The sequence below is a fragment of the Rhinoderma darwinii genome, chromosome 7 (genome assembly GCF_050947455.1).
Source record: "Rhinoderma darwinii isolate aRhiDar2 chromosome 7, aRhiDar2.hap1, whole genome shotgun sequence".
Lineage (NCBI taxonomy): Eukaryota > Metazoa > Chordata > Amphibia > Anura > Rhinodermatidae > Rhinoderma > Rhinoderma darwinii.
The window spans coordinates 140,047,094-140,065,884 of record NC_134693.1 but is presented as its reverse complement, the minus strand read 5'-3'; the positions used below and the strand labels follow the sequence as shown (position 1 = coordinate 140,065,884).

Here is an 18,791-nt window from a genome sequence, read left to right as displayed (position 1 = left end):
TCCCCCTGTATGAGCGGCTGTCAATCACTGCGTGTGGGAAGAATAACTAGAACGGGCAGTCCAGAAATAAAGAGGTTCTGCCCTAATGTTCATGTATGTTACAACGTGTCAACATCTCGTCAGACACTGGGGGAGATTTACTAAGCAAAATGCACCAGAATTCTGTCCGAACAAGCAGACTCCCCAGCCCAGCTATGTCTCTGGAGTATCCTGCATGCACAGCTCCAGCAAAGTGATCAATAAGGCTGGATTCACACGAGCATGTTCGGTCCGTAAAGGACGGAACGTATTTCGTCCGGAAGTCCCGGACCGAACACACTGCAGGGAGCCGGGCTCCTAGCATCATAGTTATGTACGATGCTAGGAGTCCCTGCCTCGCTGCAGGACAACTGTCCCGTACTGTAATCATGTTTTCAGTACGGGACAGTAGATCCACGGAGAGGCAGGGACTTCTAGCGTCGTACATAACTATGATGCTAGGAGCCCGGCTCCCTGCACTGTGTTCGGTCCGGGACTTCCGGCCGAAATACGTTCCGTCCATTATAGACGTAACATGCTTGTGTGAACCCAGCCTAAGTGTTTACCTCCCCTACATCTGAACTAAATAATCCCATATATATTATTAGAAACGTGCCGGAGCTGCAAACCTGAGACGGCGGCCACGTAGCACAGCATTGTGCCGGCGCTGAGATGCAGGGAATACATTACAATCTGGATGGAGTTAACCTTTAATTAAAAGCGGTGATAATGTTAAAAAAGTGACCTCGACAAATCTACTGACCCTGAAGGCAGCAAAATAGAGAGAGAAACGTGTGGCGGGGCCAGGCACTAATTAAAAGGAAGATCAAACTGGAGCCACTGTGCAGAATATAGACCAGAATTAATATATTATTCATGGACTTGTCCGTTATCTGCCGCAGCAACTGTATCTAGTGTTTAATGAATGGTTCAGCAGCTTTCTAATTAACTTCCTAACCAAGATCTATGCTTGCTGTCAGTGAATGGAACAATTCTTGTTTACATCCAAAGTCTAAAAAAAACATCCTGACCTAATATATCCAACAGCTGAGGGTTTGCTACAATTGTATCCATTCTAGCCCAGTGTTTCCAATCAGTGACTGGCATGGAATCCAGTTTTTATTTTTTGTGAAGGATTAAATAAAGCTCTGATGGATAATCTGTGAAGTTTGGAGAAGAGCCCGAGTGATGGGAACGTGCGGTTCAGAAATATTCCAGCGACAGCGTCTGCTTCACGTTCACGGAGATCGTAAAAAGTTCTGAATTCCTCCGGGGATAATCTTATCACACTGGGTTTACAAGGTGAAAAGAAACTGCAAGAGGCAGAAGATTAGTCCTGGATAAGTTACAGAGCGGCCGCATTCAGCTACTGGTCTATTAAAGAGAAACGAGTATGCAAAGAAGAGGGGGCACGGGGGACAATCCGTGGTGGCGGTCCATGCCATCTACCCCATTCTGGGACAGGAGATCCCAGTGCTCTTCCCGTAAAGCAAAAAATAAATAAATAAATAAATAAATTAGGCCAGGCTGGTTCCACCCTCCTACAGGTCCAACCTGAGTTACCCCCTCTTTACCCACAGGCCCATAGATGAAACATGGGCTGCCCCTATGGTACGTTGGCCCTAAAGGGGCGCCTTACAATGCCAGCTCCCTGTCCCGCGTGGTTTATTTTCCTGCATACTGGAGAAGATTTATTAACTCTGTCCTAAATTATGTCGATAAAACTAGACTAGGCAGGAACTGCGCCAAATAAAACACACAGTGCCGCACGCAGTATGATAAATTTGGCCGCTTTTTTACGCCACCTCGTGGCTGGGAACTTTACATCCGCGCGTCCCCTTTTTCTAGACACTTTTCAAAACGGTCAAGAAAGTTGCAAAAAAATGTCTACAACACCTAATAAGTTTGGCGCACACATTTACTCCACTTTCTTGGCGCCATTTCTGACAGAATTCTGGAGCATTTTGCTTCGTAACCTCCCCCGCTGCGCTTGCTTTGCGGCTGATAAATGTACAGCGCACCCCGCCATCCTGGGCCCAGCGACTGTCACATCACACTTATCTGTACCGCCACAGGAACCACAAGTCCCAGCATGCCCTCATACACTGCACGTCCGGAATGAATGGATGGATCAAGCCACGAGTCATTCTTTACCTCCTAATAGAAGGTTCTCACTAATGTGCAAAGCATCGCTGACCTACTGAACACATCACGTGCTAATGGACGCCATCGCCCCTATATGATGTCTACACCCATATCATGGAATATCACAGGTTCAGATATTGTAAAAACCGATAAAGAGCAGAAAATGTGTGCGATGTCCTAATAAGCAGAGAGCAGACCTCGTTATATCAACCCGTCCGATGATTAACTGAACATGTGACCTTGATTACGATTGTTGGATTATTTAGGCCACACCCCCTATGTGCATGCTACGTCATTGAATTAATATTTATCCCCTGAGCCTGCTGTATATTACTGTATATAATATACCCCCTGACACTGCCCCCACACAGTATAATGCCCCCATAGTGCTCCCCACACAGTAAAATGCCCTATAGATGCCCCCACACATTATAATGCCCCTATATCTGCCCCAATAGAGTATAATGCCCCTATAACTGCCTCCACAGAGTATAATGCCCCCATAGCTGCCACCACACAGTAGAATGCCCCCCATAACTGCCCTCCACACAGTATAATGCCCCCATAACTGTCATCCACACAGTATAATGCCCCCATAACTGCCCTCCACACAGTATAATGCCCCCATAACTGTCATCCACACAGTATAATGCCCCCATAACTGCCCTCCACACAGTATAATGCCCCCATAACTGCCCTCCACACAGTATAATGCCCCCATAACTGCCCCCACACACAGTATAATGCCCCCATAACTGCCCTCCACACAGTATAATGTCCCCATAACTGCCCTCCACACAGTATAATGCCCCATACCTGCCCTCCACAAAGTATAATGCCCCCATAACTGCCCTCCACACAGTATAATGCCCCCATAACTGCCTCTACACAGTATAATGCCCCCATAACTGCCTCCACACAGTATAATGCCCCCATAACTGCCCTCCACACAGTATAATGCCCCCCATAACTGCCCTCCACACAGTAGAATGCCCCCCATAACTGCCCTCCACACAGTATAATGCCCCCATAACTGCCCTCCACACAGTATAATGCCCCCATAACTGCCCTCCACACAGTATAATGCCCCCATAACTGCCCTCCACACAGTATAATGCCCCCATAACTGCCCTCCACACACACAGTATAATGCCCACATAACTGCCCTCCACAGTAGAATGCCCCCCATAACTGCCCTCCACACAGTATAATGCCCCCATAACTGCCCTCCACACAGTATAATGTCCCCATAACTGCCCTCCACAGTAGAATGCCCCCCATAACTGCCATCCACACAGTATAATGCCCCCATAACTGCCCTCCACACAGTATAATGCCCCCCATAACTGCCCTCCACACAGTAGAATGCCCCCCATAACTGCCCTCCACACAGTAGAATGCCCCCATAACTGCCCTCCACACAGTATAATGCCCCCCATAACTGCCCTCCACACAGTAGAATGCCCCCCATAACTGCCCTCCACACAGTAGAATGCCCCCATAACTGCCCTCCACACAGTATAATGTCCCCAAAACTGCCCTCCACACAGTAGAATGCCCCCCATAACTGCCCTCCACACAGTAGAATGCCCCCATAACTGCCCTCCACACAGTAGAATGTCCCCATAACTGCCCTCCACAGTAGAATGCCCCCCATAACTGCCCTCCACACAGTATAATGCCCCCATAACTGCCCTCCACACAGTATAATGCCCCCCATAACTGCCCTCCACACAGTAGAATGCCCCCCATAACTGCCCTCCACACAGTAGAATGCCCCCCATAACTGCCCTCCACAGTATAATGCCCCCCATAACTGCCCTCCACACAGTAGAATGCCCCCCATAACTGCCCTCCACACAGTAGAATGCCCCCATAACTGCCCTCCACACAGTATAATGTCCCCAAAACTGCCCTCCACACAGTAGAATGCCCCCCATAACTGCCCTCCACACAGTAGAATGCCCCCATAACTGTCCTCCACACACAGTATAATGCCCCCATAACTGCCTCCACACAGTATAATGCCCCCATAACTGCCCTCCACAGTAGAATGCCCCCCATAACTGCCCTCCACACAGTATAATGCCCCCATAACTGCCCTCCACACAGTATAATGCACCCCATAACTGTCCTCCACACAGTATAATGCCCCCATAACTGTCCTCCACACAGTATAATGCCCCCATAACTGCCCTCCACAGTAGAATGCCCCCCATAACTGCCCTCCACACAGTAGAATGCCCCCATAACTGCCCTCCACACAGTATGCTGCGTACGCTGCACGAGAGAGCGGAAAACGATTTTTCAGCCATTTGAAAACATTCGTTTTTAGTTTTTATTTATTTTCATCTATAAAGGGAGAATCATCTGTAGTAAATAAGGCACAGACTACCCCGCGGACGTCAGAGCTATTCTAAGCTGCTGAATAGATTTCCTTGCGCTCCTCACATCAAAGGGAAAAGTCATTAGCAGAAACTGAGTTTTCATCTCCGCCACTAAAATATTCTGATTACAGAAGGATCCGGGTCTGCGGCTGCAGAGACGGGTACAGGCAGGTACTTACAGGGCAGAATCTGACGCTTTCGGCACCGCAGCTTCCTCGATGTCCCGCAGAATATCAGAACTGGAGCTGATGGAAGGAGGAAAAGAGAATTAAGACCTGATCACCTTCACCTCACTAAGTGTCCACGTAAAGGGCCACGGGGCAGTGTCTGTTGTGGATCACTATGGAGGATCAGAGCTGCAGCACCAGTCACAAAACAGTAACATTTCTCTATAGTCGGTGTGTCTCAGTGCTTGATGGTCATACAACGTAACAATAATCCGACTAATCATATAATCTCAGCACCTCCTTTTGAGGGGTATCTCAAGGGGTATCTCAATGATGCTGCTGTACATGAGCAGCAGGTCAACCCATTTAAAGGGGTACTCCCATCTCAGACATTTATGTCACCGTCTGAGATCCGGACCTCTCTACAAAGGCGCCCCCTGCCCTCGTCCTACCTTCTGCCGCGGGCATGCGGCCACCGAGTTACGGAGAATGGAAGTTAAAGGGGTTATCCAGTCACTAGGATAGGCCATCAGTAGCTGATCGGTTGGGGTCCGACTCCCGGGACCCCCACCTATCAGCTGTCTTGAAGGGGGTGCAGCGCTGTACGAGCGCTGCTTCCCCTTCATGTTTTCTTTCTCATTGTGAGTTTTCAACATGGAAGTTGCGGCGATTCACAGGTATTGCAGCCTCTTCTCCCATTGAAGTGAATAAGAGAAGGCTGCAATACCTGTGAATCGCCGCTACATCCGCGTCGACGATTCAGTGAGCAAGTAGAAAAGGGGAACCAGTGCTTGTAACCTGATCGGCGGGGGTCCCGGGAGTCGGAAACCCTAATCAGAGAAGAGCATGGGGCCTGACTGACCACCAGCTATTGATGGCCTATCCGGAGGAAATTAATAAATACTTCCTTTATACTTTCCAATCCTTTTGGATCCAATTCTGGCTTTTTGGCTCAAAAAACCGCATGTGCGATTTAAGTCTAAAGGGTGGAATATAAATTGCATAAACTCCAGATTACATATCTCATTAGCATTTGCAGGTAATGAGCATTTTTTTATAAAAGCAAATGACCCAAACATGCTCTGCGTTGTATTGTCCGCACAGTGAAAAATCTTTTAATCCGTCATCTGATAATCCAGAAATATCTGATCCGACACAGAAAGGCAATAAAATGTATAATTTCCCAAAACCGGAAGCAGAAAACTGAGCAGAGGAAACCAATAATAACACATGAAGAGACAGCAGCAGATTTTTGAGTTCATATTTCATCTTATCAAATTTTGTTTTTATCCGGATGAAATTGCGGATCCGTTGATTTCTATAGGCCGCAGACACCCTTCCGTATGTTTAGGGATGTGTGTCTGGGTTGTAGAAATGATCCGCAAAATATAAAACACATCCTATTCTTCTCCGCAACTGCAGCAAGGACTTGCCCATAGAAGTCTACGGGCGCTTCAGCAATGGTGGATAACTACGGAAATGCATCCATATTTGCGGGCATTAAAACCCTTACGGTCGTGTACATGAGGTCTCAATGTCTTGTTACGAATGCTAATGTAATGACAGGAATGCAGACAGTTTATATAACTCTCATCATTTACATAGCGACCTACTACGCTGCGGATCGTCCAAGCACCAAGACTTTACAACAACAATAAATCGAGCTCCTCTGAATATAATACAATAGAGCTGAAACCGTGGAGGACCTTGTAACAGAAGACAAGTGCTACAATGTATCGGATGTATCTGTCTGGTGGATACATGGCAGGCCCAGGACGTGCGGCTGCAGGATCAGGGCCAGGAAGTTTCCCCTTCACCATTGCCAGCTCTGCATTTTACATCCACATGATAACGGTTTGCTTCACCTGACAGGGCAATATTTCAGGGATTTCCAGCCCGGCATCTCACGCATCTCAGTAATCGATTAAACCCTCAGACATTGGATTCACCAGAAGATACAAGAAGCAGCTGCCTGGAGAAGGAGCCGCGGACGAGATCTCCAAATCTTGATAACGAGCGTCTGAACATCATTTCCAGGTTTCATCTACATTTTATATTGAGTAAACTCTGCAAATACTTTACTTATCTTATACTGGTCTTATGTTAGATAAACTCCAATCACAACCAGAGCTGCATTCACATTTTTTCAGGCACTAAACCTAATGTAATGCCCTTTGCTGTGAGTTTACAGGGGGGGGGGGGGTGTTATCAATACAATCGGATAATGTACGATGCATGATGAAAACATATCTCCCACAATCCTTCACAGCAGAGTGGGCCATGTGCTGGAACTCTGAACCTGCAGGGGACGATGACCAGAAATGAGCAGAATTCTGTATGATTGATGGAATAAGGTTTAGAACTCAACAGACTTCCATAGAAACTGTGCACATTCACATGCAGGATCCACACTGCATTGTGGGAGATATGTTAAAGGGGTTATCCGAAAATGATGTGAAGTTGGTGTAACTGAAGTAATGTGCTTTTTGTAGCTAAAATGAATCTGTAAGGCCCTGTTCACATCGTGTTTTTGCCCTACATTTAAGCTTTATGCAGACGAACGTGTGTGTGAAATCGGTCGTGAAAAACGGCAGCTTTTCACGCCCGATTTGCACCCGTGCGGGACCGGTTTTCACAGTCCTATTTTTTCACGAGCCCTCACACAGTCCATTAAAGCAATGGCCGTATGAATAGCCCCATAGAAATGCATGCAGCTGTGCGACGGCTGTCAAAAAGACGTCAATCCCAAGGACGATTTCTACGTTCGTCTGATAAAACTTTAGCACGTACGTCAGGAACGCTCCCTTATACCTGGTTAACACAAAGACAGTTTTCTCTCTCTCTTTGGGATTAATCCAACAATCCAGAAAATGTTACAATCTTGCGCATTCTTATAAACACAATATCCCGGCAGCGAACCTGTGGCCATAACCTTCAGCGACTGGAAGACGCCACAGCCTCCAATAACGCATTCATTTCCATCCAAATTAATATAATGCAAAGGTCCCAATGAACCAAATCTTATTCTAAGCCGGAAATTAGAACTAATTCTCTATTAATTAGAGGCTGAATTATTGGCGCTAATTCAAACGTTCATTACAATATTATTTAACAAATTAAAAGAAAAGAAAAAATGATGCTGAATAAACAGAAATGAAAAGGAATCATTGTAAATATAAGTCAACAGAAAGATCAGGATCTAAAGATGACAAGATATACACAGCGATTATTCCCACATTTATACTCAGGCTGGTTACAGAAATTGAGGCTTTGAGATAAATAAAGAAGGGAAGAAATAGAAGGAAAGTGAATAACAATGATGAGAGTATTCATGTAAAAGGGTTTAACCCTGTATGTCTAGTGCGGTCATTTACAAGTGTGTCTCCTATGTTGAGTATTTTACAATCTATCCACAACTCAGGATCAGTATAGGATAAGTAATGTAATATATGTACACAGTGACTCCACCAGCAGAACAGTGAGTGCAGCTCTGGAGTATAATACAGAATGTAACTCAGGATCAGTACAGGATAAGTAATGTAATGTATGTACACAGTGACTCCACCGGCAGAATAGTGAGCGCAGCTCTGGAGTATAATACAGGATGAAACTCAGGATCAGTAATGTATGTACACAGTGACTCCACCAGCAGAATAGTGAGTGCAGCTCTGGAGTATAATACAGGATGTAACTCAGGATCAGTACAAGATATGTAATGTATGTACACAGTGACTCCACCAGCAGAATAGTGAGTGCAGCTCTGGAGTATAATACAGGATGTAACTCAGAATCAGTACAGGATAAGTAATGTAATGTATGTACTCAGTGACTCCACCAGCAGAATAGTGAGCGCAGCTCTGGAGTATAATACAGGATGAAACTCAGGATCAGTAATGTATGTACACAGTGACTCCACCAGCAGAATAGTGAGTGCAGCTCTGGAGTATAATACAGGATGTAACTCAGGATCAGTACAGGATAAGTAATGTAATGTATGTACACAGTGACTCCACCAGCAGAATAGTGAGTGCAGCTCTGGAGTATAATACAGGATATAACTTAGGATCAGTACAGGATAAGTAATGTAATGTATGTACACAGTGACTCCACCAGCAGAATAGTGAGTGCAGCTCTGGAATATAATACAGGATGTAACTCAGGATCAGTACAGGATAAGTAATGTAATGTATGTACACAGTGACTCCACCAGCAGAATAGTGAGTGCAGCTCTGGAATATAATACAGGATATAACTCAGGATCAGTACAGGATAAGTAATGTAATGTATGTACACAGTGACTCCACCTGCAGAATAGTGAGGGCAGCTCTGGAGTATAATACAGGATCAGTCTGCAAAAAACTCTGTGTGAACCCAGCGACTGTCCTCATAGACATTATAGCATCAACATATCCACTGAGAAACATTTAATGTTCATGACCAGCTTTATTGTTATCACTGAGGCACACAGCAAACAGTGACACCACGAAAACACAGAATTACATATCAGATCGCAGTGAATTGACAGGTTGCATTTTGTACATGGTGGACACAAACACCGTACAATGTATCAATGATGCAGAAAGTAATAGACATACAATAAAAGACCTTCAAGAAACGAACCAGAATCTCATGTGAATGTGTCTGTGAACCATGCTGGGGGGCGTTGAGGCCACAGCGTGCGGGCGCTCATGTTAACACTGTGATCTATTCTGAGATCCAATTAGTACATGTGGGTGTATGCAGAGGACAGGCGAGTGTAAACAACCGCGCAACAAAAACACCGCACGGAGCTCTGGAGGCAGAAAGGTTATATCAGCCGGTGAACTTGTAATTCTGCAGAGAGTCTTGAGGAAACTTTAATAAATATTAATAAATAATACAGTAAAAATAAATCTGGCTGATCCTGTCATGTTACATACTGTCCAATATTTCTATTGCATCAACGTATTTACTCACATCAGTCCCTTACCCCATGAGCTTACAATCTACTCACAGGCCAGTTAACCAGGGGGACATGTACGGAAGTGTGGTTCTTGCAAATTATTGGCGTAGCTTGGTTATAGGCTGCTGGAAATCATCCCACTCAATTAAAGGGGGTAGTCGAATGGATAGGTGATAAATGTTAGGTCAACTGGGGGTCCAACCGCTGGGTCCCCCAGTGATCACTAGAACAAGGGACCCCAATCAATGATGAGCCCCAGTGCGGTGAGGAGTTTGAATGGAGTGGTGGTCAAGAATACGGATGTTATGAAAGAGGCCGAGTGATAGCCGCTTCATACATATACCGCCTTACCTGGGACGTGCGGGAGGAGTGTTAGATTGGTTTCCCCCTTCTAGCAATTGGTGGTGGTCCCAGCAGTCAGACCCCCACCTATAGATAGGTGATGAAGGTTTTCAGCTGGATTACTCCTTTTATGATTTTTAAAGCCCAATCTCATGCCACCTGCTGGATGTCCTACAAGTTTGGCGCAGTTATTCCCATTCGCAAGGACATAGCGTGTATATATATTTATACTTGGGCTCCAATATGGTTTTAGTTAAAGGGCTTTTCCACTACCGGACAATTGATGACCTATTCACCGGATAGGTCATCAGTATATAATCGGTGTGTGTGTCCAACACCCAGACCCCGCACCGATCCACCACTACGGCTGCCTCCGGGCACATGGCTCCGGTCACGGAATAGCAGCCAAGCTGCAGTATTCAAGAGAAACCGTTCTGCAGCACGGCCGCTATACAATGTACAGAGCCAGCTGCTTACACTGCATACTGTGCAATGACATCCGCTGCCCGAAGGCAGGCAGACCAGCTGATTGGTGCGGGGTCCGGGTGTCAGACATGCACCAATCATATACTGATAACCTATCCTGTGGACCTATCCTGTGGATAGGTTATCAGTTGTCCGGTAGTGGAAACCCCCTTTAATGACATGAAACCAGAGCACCCAGAGGAAACACGTGTGTACACGTTGAGAATATATATATATATATTTATTATATACACACACACACACACACTGAGCCGCCATGACGAAGACAACCCTATGTGCGTATACACTGGCACTAATCTTCAATCTACTGAAAACCTGGAGACGGACTCATCAGCTGCAAGTTGTGGCTCTCCGATAATATGGTCTGAAAATAAGACTCTGGTGATGGCAAACACGTATTTAGGATGTTAATTGCGAGAATCTTCAAAGCTCTTTAGCCTCCGCATTAAACACACACAACGCCTTCTGAAAATGTTCTGGGTTTCGATCGTTATTTCTCAGAAAGCCAGCAATTTACGTAACGAGAAATCAGTAAAGCAGCGGCGGAATGTGAAATGTCACTTTTGAGCGTTTTCAATTTGGTTTCGTAATTTTATAACCAGCAACTGGTTGAAATGTTCTTAAGTCCGTAGAAACAATTCATCTTCTTAATTAGGTCTAGAAATATAATCCCGCGTAAAACATGTATTACCAGGGCACAACCCGTATACAATGGGGGGGGGGGGGGGGAGAGAATAAATGCAGTTAACCCCTTGCGGCCACAGCCAATTTTTCACTTTCAGCCGTATGAGAACTTGATTTTTGTGTTCGTTTTTAACGGCATAATTTTACACTGGGAAACTGAAAAAAAAAAAAAATAATTCTTTGTGGGGTGGAATGGGGAAAAAAAAAGTGATCCCTCCATTGTTTTTTTGGGTTTTGTTTTTACGATGTTCAACGTGAGGCAAAAACAACACATTAACTTTATTCTGTGGGTCAATACGATTAACACAAGAGCCAAATCTACATAGTAAAACATGAAAAAAAATATTAAAAAAGAAAAACTATTTGTTAAGAAAAAAACCTGTTTGTCGCCATATTCTAAAAGCCATAACTTTTGGATTTTCCATCGATTGAGCGATGTGAGAGATCGATTTTGTGGGGCGAGCTGTAGTTATTCGTACAATTTTGATCACTTTTTAGGCGAATCGATAAAACAAAACAAACACAATTACGGGTTTTTTTTTTTACGTCGTTGATTGTGCGAGTTAAAGAAATTTATATTGTAATAGTTCGGACATTTACGGACGCGGGATAACAATTATGTATAATTCTTTCACATTATTTTCAGGCAAAAATAACTTTTAATATTGTATATAATAAAACGTTAATAGGTCTTTACTTTTATTTATTTTTTAGTGTCCCTAGGGAACTTTGGTCCAGCGATCAAATGATCGCTTCTTCAACACTGAAACACTTATGTATTGCAGTATATTGCGTTATTTACCGGCTCCTATTCAGTCTGGCAAGGCTTTTTAGATCCGCAAAGATGGTAGACCTTTAGTAGGCCCCCAGGCTGCTATGGCAACCATTGGTACCCCACGATCGCATCACGGGGACGACGACGATGGGCTAAGAGGATTAGATACCAAGGTTGCTATTTACTGCATCATCTCACTGGCTAAACGGTCGGGATCTGAGTTATCTCCGATCCAGGCTGTTACTGTGAAGTGTCGGCTGTAACATACAGAGTTAAAAGTAAGTGTTCGATTTTCCTGTAGCGCTACCACAGGCGGAATGAAGCATTACAGTGTCCATTTATATCAATGTGTTGTCTGTGTAATACAGGACGGGTCTATATAACCGCTCTCCACTCCAAGAGATGAGGATCCTGAACAGAGAACCCCCCCCCCCCTCTGTTAACGCAGAATTATTTTAGGGTGTATGAAGACAGGTTTTCTTGAAATTATTTCCTTGTAATCTTAATTTAGGGCCATGGTGTTAAAAATCCTGTTGGAGTGGGTGACAACCAAAATAGTGGCCAGTACAGCACAATCTGCACCTTCACATGTGGCAGATATATATATATACACCAACAGACTACATCCCGTGGTGTACAGATTTGTTAATTATTAGGTCCCTCCTGCATTGGTGTTGAGCTTAGGACACATTATTCTACTGTCTTCAATAGCATACACAAGTTCACACATTTATCATGGTGGTTCAGATCAGTAGGACATCATTGTGTGTCATCTGTGGTTTTGCATCCAACAAGAACGGTGATAAACCTTAATAAGCAACAGCTGAAGGGGCTTGAATATTGACAACTATCATTATAAACCAGAGATGTGCTTCCCTTCCCCCACTCGACAGCTTATACAAAGTGTAGTACTCAGAAGGGGGTGACAATGATTACAGGAAAAAAACTGCACTCAGGAGTTGCTAATAATCACGTCTATCGATAGATTGTTAGAACACCATTTTTGGACACATCCTCTATTTAGAAATGAATAATAAAATTCTGAATCCCCCACAGCAACCAATAGGGGGAGCTTAGAAGCATACTGTAAACGCAATAATAAAACAGTGTGCAGTGAGCTCCCTCTAGTGGTGGCGCTACCTTGGTTTGAATCAGTAACTAGGAATGATCCAAGCTCAGCTACTCCTACTATTATATATATGGGTCTGTAGAGAATTTTGGGAACTTTTGGTCACACACATTGTGCAAGATTTACTACTGTGCCTGTTAAGAATGTGTTAAAAAAAACAAAAACATTTTGGTGCAATTTAGCGCATTTCATTTTAGACTAATTTAGAGACACAGATGTTTGTGCCTCACTACATACTTTAAAAAAAAGGGTCTTAAAAGTGCACCAAACAACAGCTAAGCCAACTAAGAGTTGGTATAAGGAACAGAATGGGGTCTACCAAGATGAGCCAAATTTATCATACATCATGCATTGTGGTAAATCTGGTGAATCTTCAGGCTGCCCGTAATCAGCGCCGAAAAACACAGCCGAAATCACCCGCTATTGATTTCAATGGAAGCCAGAGTCGTTTTGTTTTTTTCTCTGGTGGCTTATAGCTGCTTGCGGGGAAAAAAAGCGACATGTCCTTTCGTGTCGCGGTCCCGTTTCTGACCTCCCATTGAAACCAATGGGAGGCAGAAAAAAGCTGCGGCGCTTGTTCTTGAACGCTTCTTTGCCCACGGTCCTTGCATTAGCTTCAATGGCTACGGGGGAAAATGCTGCGAAAAGTGGCAAAAAAGTGCCGGCAAATCAAAAAAATTGGGCTAAAAGAACCCCCTGAAAAATCTGTGTGTGAACAGGGCTTTATGCGGTCTAAATGTTACACATCTTAATAAATCCGCCCCAATGTGTAGACCGAGATAGACACGGACACAGGATGCAAAATCCGATTTTCTTCCCCTTCTGGACGTTCTCTGTAGAATACACGTGCTGCCCAACTGTTCTTCGATTTCCCAGTTGCGTAGGAGCCATGTGCACGTTTCCTCCCCAGGACACATCTCATCACCTGCTGGAATAAGGCTTGTTTGTTTGTGAATACCCTGTGAAGGTTTGTGCTCCAGCAGCGATCTCTAAGTGAGGGGTCACCTTTAATCTACACAAGTTTCACAATCTTTCCATTTCTAGCATTGTTCTGGTGTGTGCGCCGGGCCGCGGACCTGTTAACACTAAGGACCAAGATATCGAATAAAAGTAACACAATCAGCACTTCACTGAGGGGGCAAATAAGAAGGATTGAGCCACAGGAATTACTGAAACGCAACGTTTCCTTTATATATAGACTGCTCCTTTGTACTTTTACATCAGAATATAATGTAGAACCAAGGCTGAAGCAGGTCTGCGCCACGCAGAGAATAATCTATGGTTGTGGATGGTAACGCCAGACTAGTCCCGAAGATATTGAGTTGTTGTCCTAAAAATATCACCTAATGCACCGTCTGAATAATGCAAAATTGATATTTATTTTCTGCATTGCTCATTAGGGCACATGGCTGAGACCTCGGTTTAGTTACACAGTCAATCGGAGTCTGAAATACACCTTCTAAATCATCAGAGGCCCGGGCTGCAGTTCTGTCCCTCCACCATGCTTTATACTGCAGCTTTGGATAAACACAAGCTCAGCAAGAATTCAGTGCATGGAGAGCGGATTTTAATTACAGCAAAGACAATGTATAAACCTTATATGTACTGTAACTAAACCGCCAGTAAAAAAAATAAAAATATATAGATAACCAGGGAAATGCTGCATATAGACAGAGGGAGGGGGGGCTCAATAAATCAGAGGAGTCTGGAGATATTTTTTTAAGGGAACCGGTCAGAAACTTTTTGCTGTCCTACCGGACGGCAGCACAGAGTAGTGACGGACCAGCTAATGTCGGCAGTCTGTCACTTACCAGTGATAGTTACGTGTTTTTTGAGAACTCAAACTTTAAACTTTGCAGCCCGATGCAAGCGCTGGGAGGAAGGAGTCCGACATGTTCACAACTTGCAGCTCGGATTGTCAGATTTCTCCCTATTACAGTGCATAGAGAGAAAGCCGCCATTCAGCGGCGACTCGTGAATACGCCGGACTCCTTTCTCCCAGCAGTTGCATTGTGCTGCAACATCTAAAACGTAAGTTCTCCAATATCACGTCACATTCGGATGCCACCTACAAAAATGTTTTCGGAATCCCTGTCCATCTATATGGCTTGTTCATAAGGCTCTGATCACACAGATTTTATAGCAGTCCAGAGAAGAAACTCGGATTTTCACGATCTGCACGTGGATTTCTTCTATGGTTATTAAATGGAGCCAGTCTGTGGCTTTTCAGCACGGAATCTGTAAAAATAATTAACATGCTGTAGATTTTAAAATCCACAACACATTCATTTTACCAATCAGGTTTTATCCACAGCATGTGAATCCTGAATGTGTACACAGCCCTAGGATAATAAATTCCACAATATATTAGAGTCCTGCATTTTAAGGTTCCTAATTATTTTGTAAATTCAGCCTGGCATCTGGGAAAGTTTGTTTATAAACTTGACTGATCGGACCTCCTCATTATACAACTACAAGAGGAAATATTTAGGGAAGACCTACTGTCTTCTTTGTAAACGTTTCCTTTCATCCTACCCTGGTTTCTCCGGCACAATATGAGCTGAATAAGGAGATATTTTTACACGGACTTAAAACAAATGAAATCAACTTAAAAGAAATCTGCTTCCTGGCGTCTCATCTCAGCCCCAGCACAGATGGAAGGAAAGTGGAACTGAGATCCAGTATGAAAATGTTCCCTCTGGTGGTGCCGTCTCCCGGGGGAAGCCGATGTCTTCCTGTGGCAGGAGGGGGGCTCAGCTAGTCTATTTGACAGCTTGTACGCAAAGTGCCAAAGTGAACTGATCAGGCCGTTACAGGACACTGCGGCCAGAAAGCAATGCTGCAAAGAGTGGCACAATCGTATCTGGCACAATGACGTTCTACTGAAGTTCCATTTGATGAGTTATAGTTGACACAATTGTGTCACGAACCAGCGGCGGCTCCAGGGAGGACAAAATACACAACCCCTGCCAGTAAGATACCTAAAAGGGCAATGGCACCAAAGCAAATATCTCCAGATGGGTACAATTAGCCTCCCCACAGCATTTCAAAAGTGACGACAGGAAGAGGTGGCCATTACAGCATGCATGGAGGTTGTCACTTATTTATTTCGATTCCTGGAAGGAGTAATCGGAGTATTTATATATTGATACTTTGTTACTTCTATGTCATGTGCATCCAAGATATTAGGGGGCTTAGCGCTTCTCTTCTCTACGGGCTGTGCCGGATATAAAAAAAAGAAGACCCCTGTTTTTTCGAATACTGGACAACCCTTGGAAGGAACAGACATAACTAAGAAACTGCTGAACAGAATTTTGAAACAACTCCATTACCCCAATGCATTTAAAATTTAAAATTAAACAATGTTGCAAATAATCTTGAGTTTAATATTAAACTTGTGTCTACAGCTCCTATGCAGAACGGTGTCTGACTCTGCAGTAGGTGTTAAGGCCCGAATACACCGGCCAATTTTGGCCAGTGCAGCGAGCGCCGATCAATGAGATAGTTCGTTGATCGGCGCTCCTTTGCTCCCGTCACAATGGATGGGGACGAGCGGTCGTTACTCATTTATCATGTAGGCAGCGCGTCCCATGATACACAGGGAGATGTGCTGCCGACAACGATAACATTTTACTTTTTTAAAACGATATGATCAGTAGATGAACGAGCGTTTGCCCAATAATTGCCCAGTGTAAAACCCCCTTTACTCCTCCGCCTCTTTTACGGTCTTTACTTTAATTAGAAAAGGGGGCAGATTGAGTATCATGTGACTGCAGGATCAGACTACACAGGTTTTGGTTGTAGTCTGTAACCATGGACATAATAGATCTGCGTAGGAGCTGTATACACAAAACTAAGCGAAATGTAAGATTTTTCTCTTATACTTATTTGCCCATGTCTATTGGAGGGGCAGACACTTGTTCTGTGACTCTGGTGTCCAATCTCAAAGCAAATCAGGACTGCAGGAAAGTGTTAAGCCAGCCATAGACATAAAATAGATGTCCGCCAACTTGTTTTTTTCTCTTCTCAAAAGAATGGAGAAAAGTGGCTGCCAGACACCCCTTATCTTGAGTGGGACCATAAAGGATCTAGGTTGGTAAAAATCCACCCTATTTGACCCAACAGCCCTACACTAGCGGATCTGTGGCTTTGCTATATTTTAGAGCCATATAACTAGGGTTCGATACTGTTTCGATGCCGTGCACCCTCAAACAGTTCGATACTGTTATTTCATGTATTTCGATACTAAGCTGAACGGCCGCACAGCTTAGTATTGTAACACATGAATGTTGTTAGAGCAGGGCTGCGGCTGTATAATACAGCCATTACCCCGCTCCTGAACCATGACAAGCACGTGCGCGATGTGATGCGACCAGCGCTGCACTAATGAGTGGCGGCACTGAAGATAGAGAGCATGCACTACAAAACACCCCCATGTTCTGTCTTCATTGCCTGTGCCGCCGCTCATTAGTGCAGCGCCAGCCGCATCACCTCATGCTGACCGCGCGCACACACACACTTGTCAGGAGCGCCCGGGGCAATGACTGTATTACACAGCCGCAGCCCCGCTCTAACGGCGGAGATCAGAGAAACCTCTCATCTCCGCCGCTATTCCTCTGAATGCTGCTATCAAAGCTAACCACCACTGCAGCATTCAAATGAGAAGGAGAGATGCCCTTCGGATCGCGTTACAGGGAATCCCTGTGATGCGATCAAGGGACATACCATATATGGGCAGACAGCCCAGGGTCCATTGAAGGACCCGAGGGCTGTCTGACCATATTTCCTGTTAGGGCATACTGAGGTCTGTCCTAACAACTGCCTGTGTACTATCAGTACATAGATATATGTCTGTGTACTATCAGTATATAGATATATGCTGGTACATGAAAGTTTTTTTTTTTTAATAAGTAAAAAATTAAATAAAGTAATGTTACATTTTTTTAAAAACACGTATTTTTTTACAACAAACATTAAAATAAGTCGTCTTATTATGGTTGGCACAAGTATAGTTTTGGTATCGAGTATCGCAATACTACACGAAGTATCTGTATCGAAGTCCAAATTCTGGTATCGCGACAACCATACATATACATAAGGAATATGAAGGATAAGTCTGGATCCTACAGCGCTGTCATCCCTAATAAGCCTTGATGAAATACAATGCCACGTTCAGTCATATTCATTTGCGGTTCCTATTAGTAATGTTGCTCTTCTGTCCATTAAAAGCTGTGAACTGGACGAGAATAATTAAAACCTTGTGCAATGTGGAGTGGACGAGACGCGCTGGATTATTAATATGCACTTATCAGCCATGATAATGAGTCAGGCCACATCCGCCGGCTATCGGTCATATACAATCTATTAATTATATAAGCAGAAAAAAAAGTTACTGATTACCCAGAAATCAATCTGCTATGTGCAGTCAGACAGGGATCGTGCCGTGAATGTTCAATAACTCAACAGAATATAAACTGCATTAAAAGACATTTAATCAAACCTTATTAATGGACCTGAGCACCAACGCCGCGGTTTACGTGGTTCCCGGAGCCGCGTGTTCAGCGCTCGTTTGCTGGATGTATATTTCTTGGAATAGGAATCCTGGACGTCCGGTATTACAGAATGATGGAGCGCTGCGGAGATAAACCTAGAATTGTCAGTCCTTGCACGCACACGGCAGAGCGGACGACCCCTTCACTGTGGGTTGGTGGATTTC

General features: G+C 44.4%; 1 protein-coding gene and 1 long non-coding RNA gene across 7 annotated transcripts in view; one reads left to right on the top strand and one right to left on the bottom strand.

Moving 5' to 3' along the window:
• The window catches only part of RAD18 (RAD18 E3 ubiquitin protein ligase), a 187,668-nt gene that overhangs the window by 22,058 nt on the left and 146,819 nt on the right, over nt 1-18,791 (bottom strand). For 3 of the 6 annotated variants that reach the window (XM_075831856.1, XM_075831857.1, XM_075831858.1), the window contains one exon: nt 4,730-4,795. The exons of 1 other annotated variant lie outside the window; for it this stretch is intronic. In XM_075831856.1, the coding sequence (XP_075687971.1) occupies nt 4,730-4,795 (66 nt within the window). Of the gene's footprint in view, nt 1-4,729; nt 4,796-18,146; nt 18,437-18,575; nt 18,709-18,791 lie in introns of those variants that run through there. 2 more of the 6 variants (XM_075831859.1, XM_075831860.1) reach the window with 2 other exon arrangements.
• LOC142656890 (uncharacterized) overlaps nt 6,499-18,791 on the top strand; it is a 51,384-nt gene continuing 39,091 nt past the window's right edge. The window contains exon 1 of the long non-coding RNA XR_012849770.1: nt 6,499-6,754. This is a non-coding gene — a long non-coding RNA (uncharacterized LOC142656890). The remainder of the gene's footprint in view (nt 6,755-18,791) is intronic.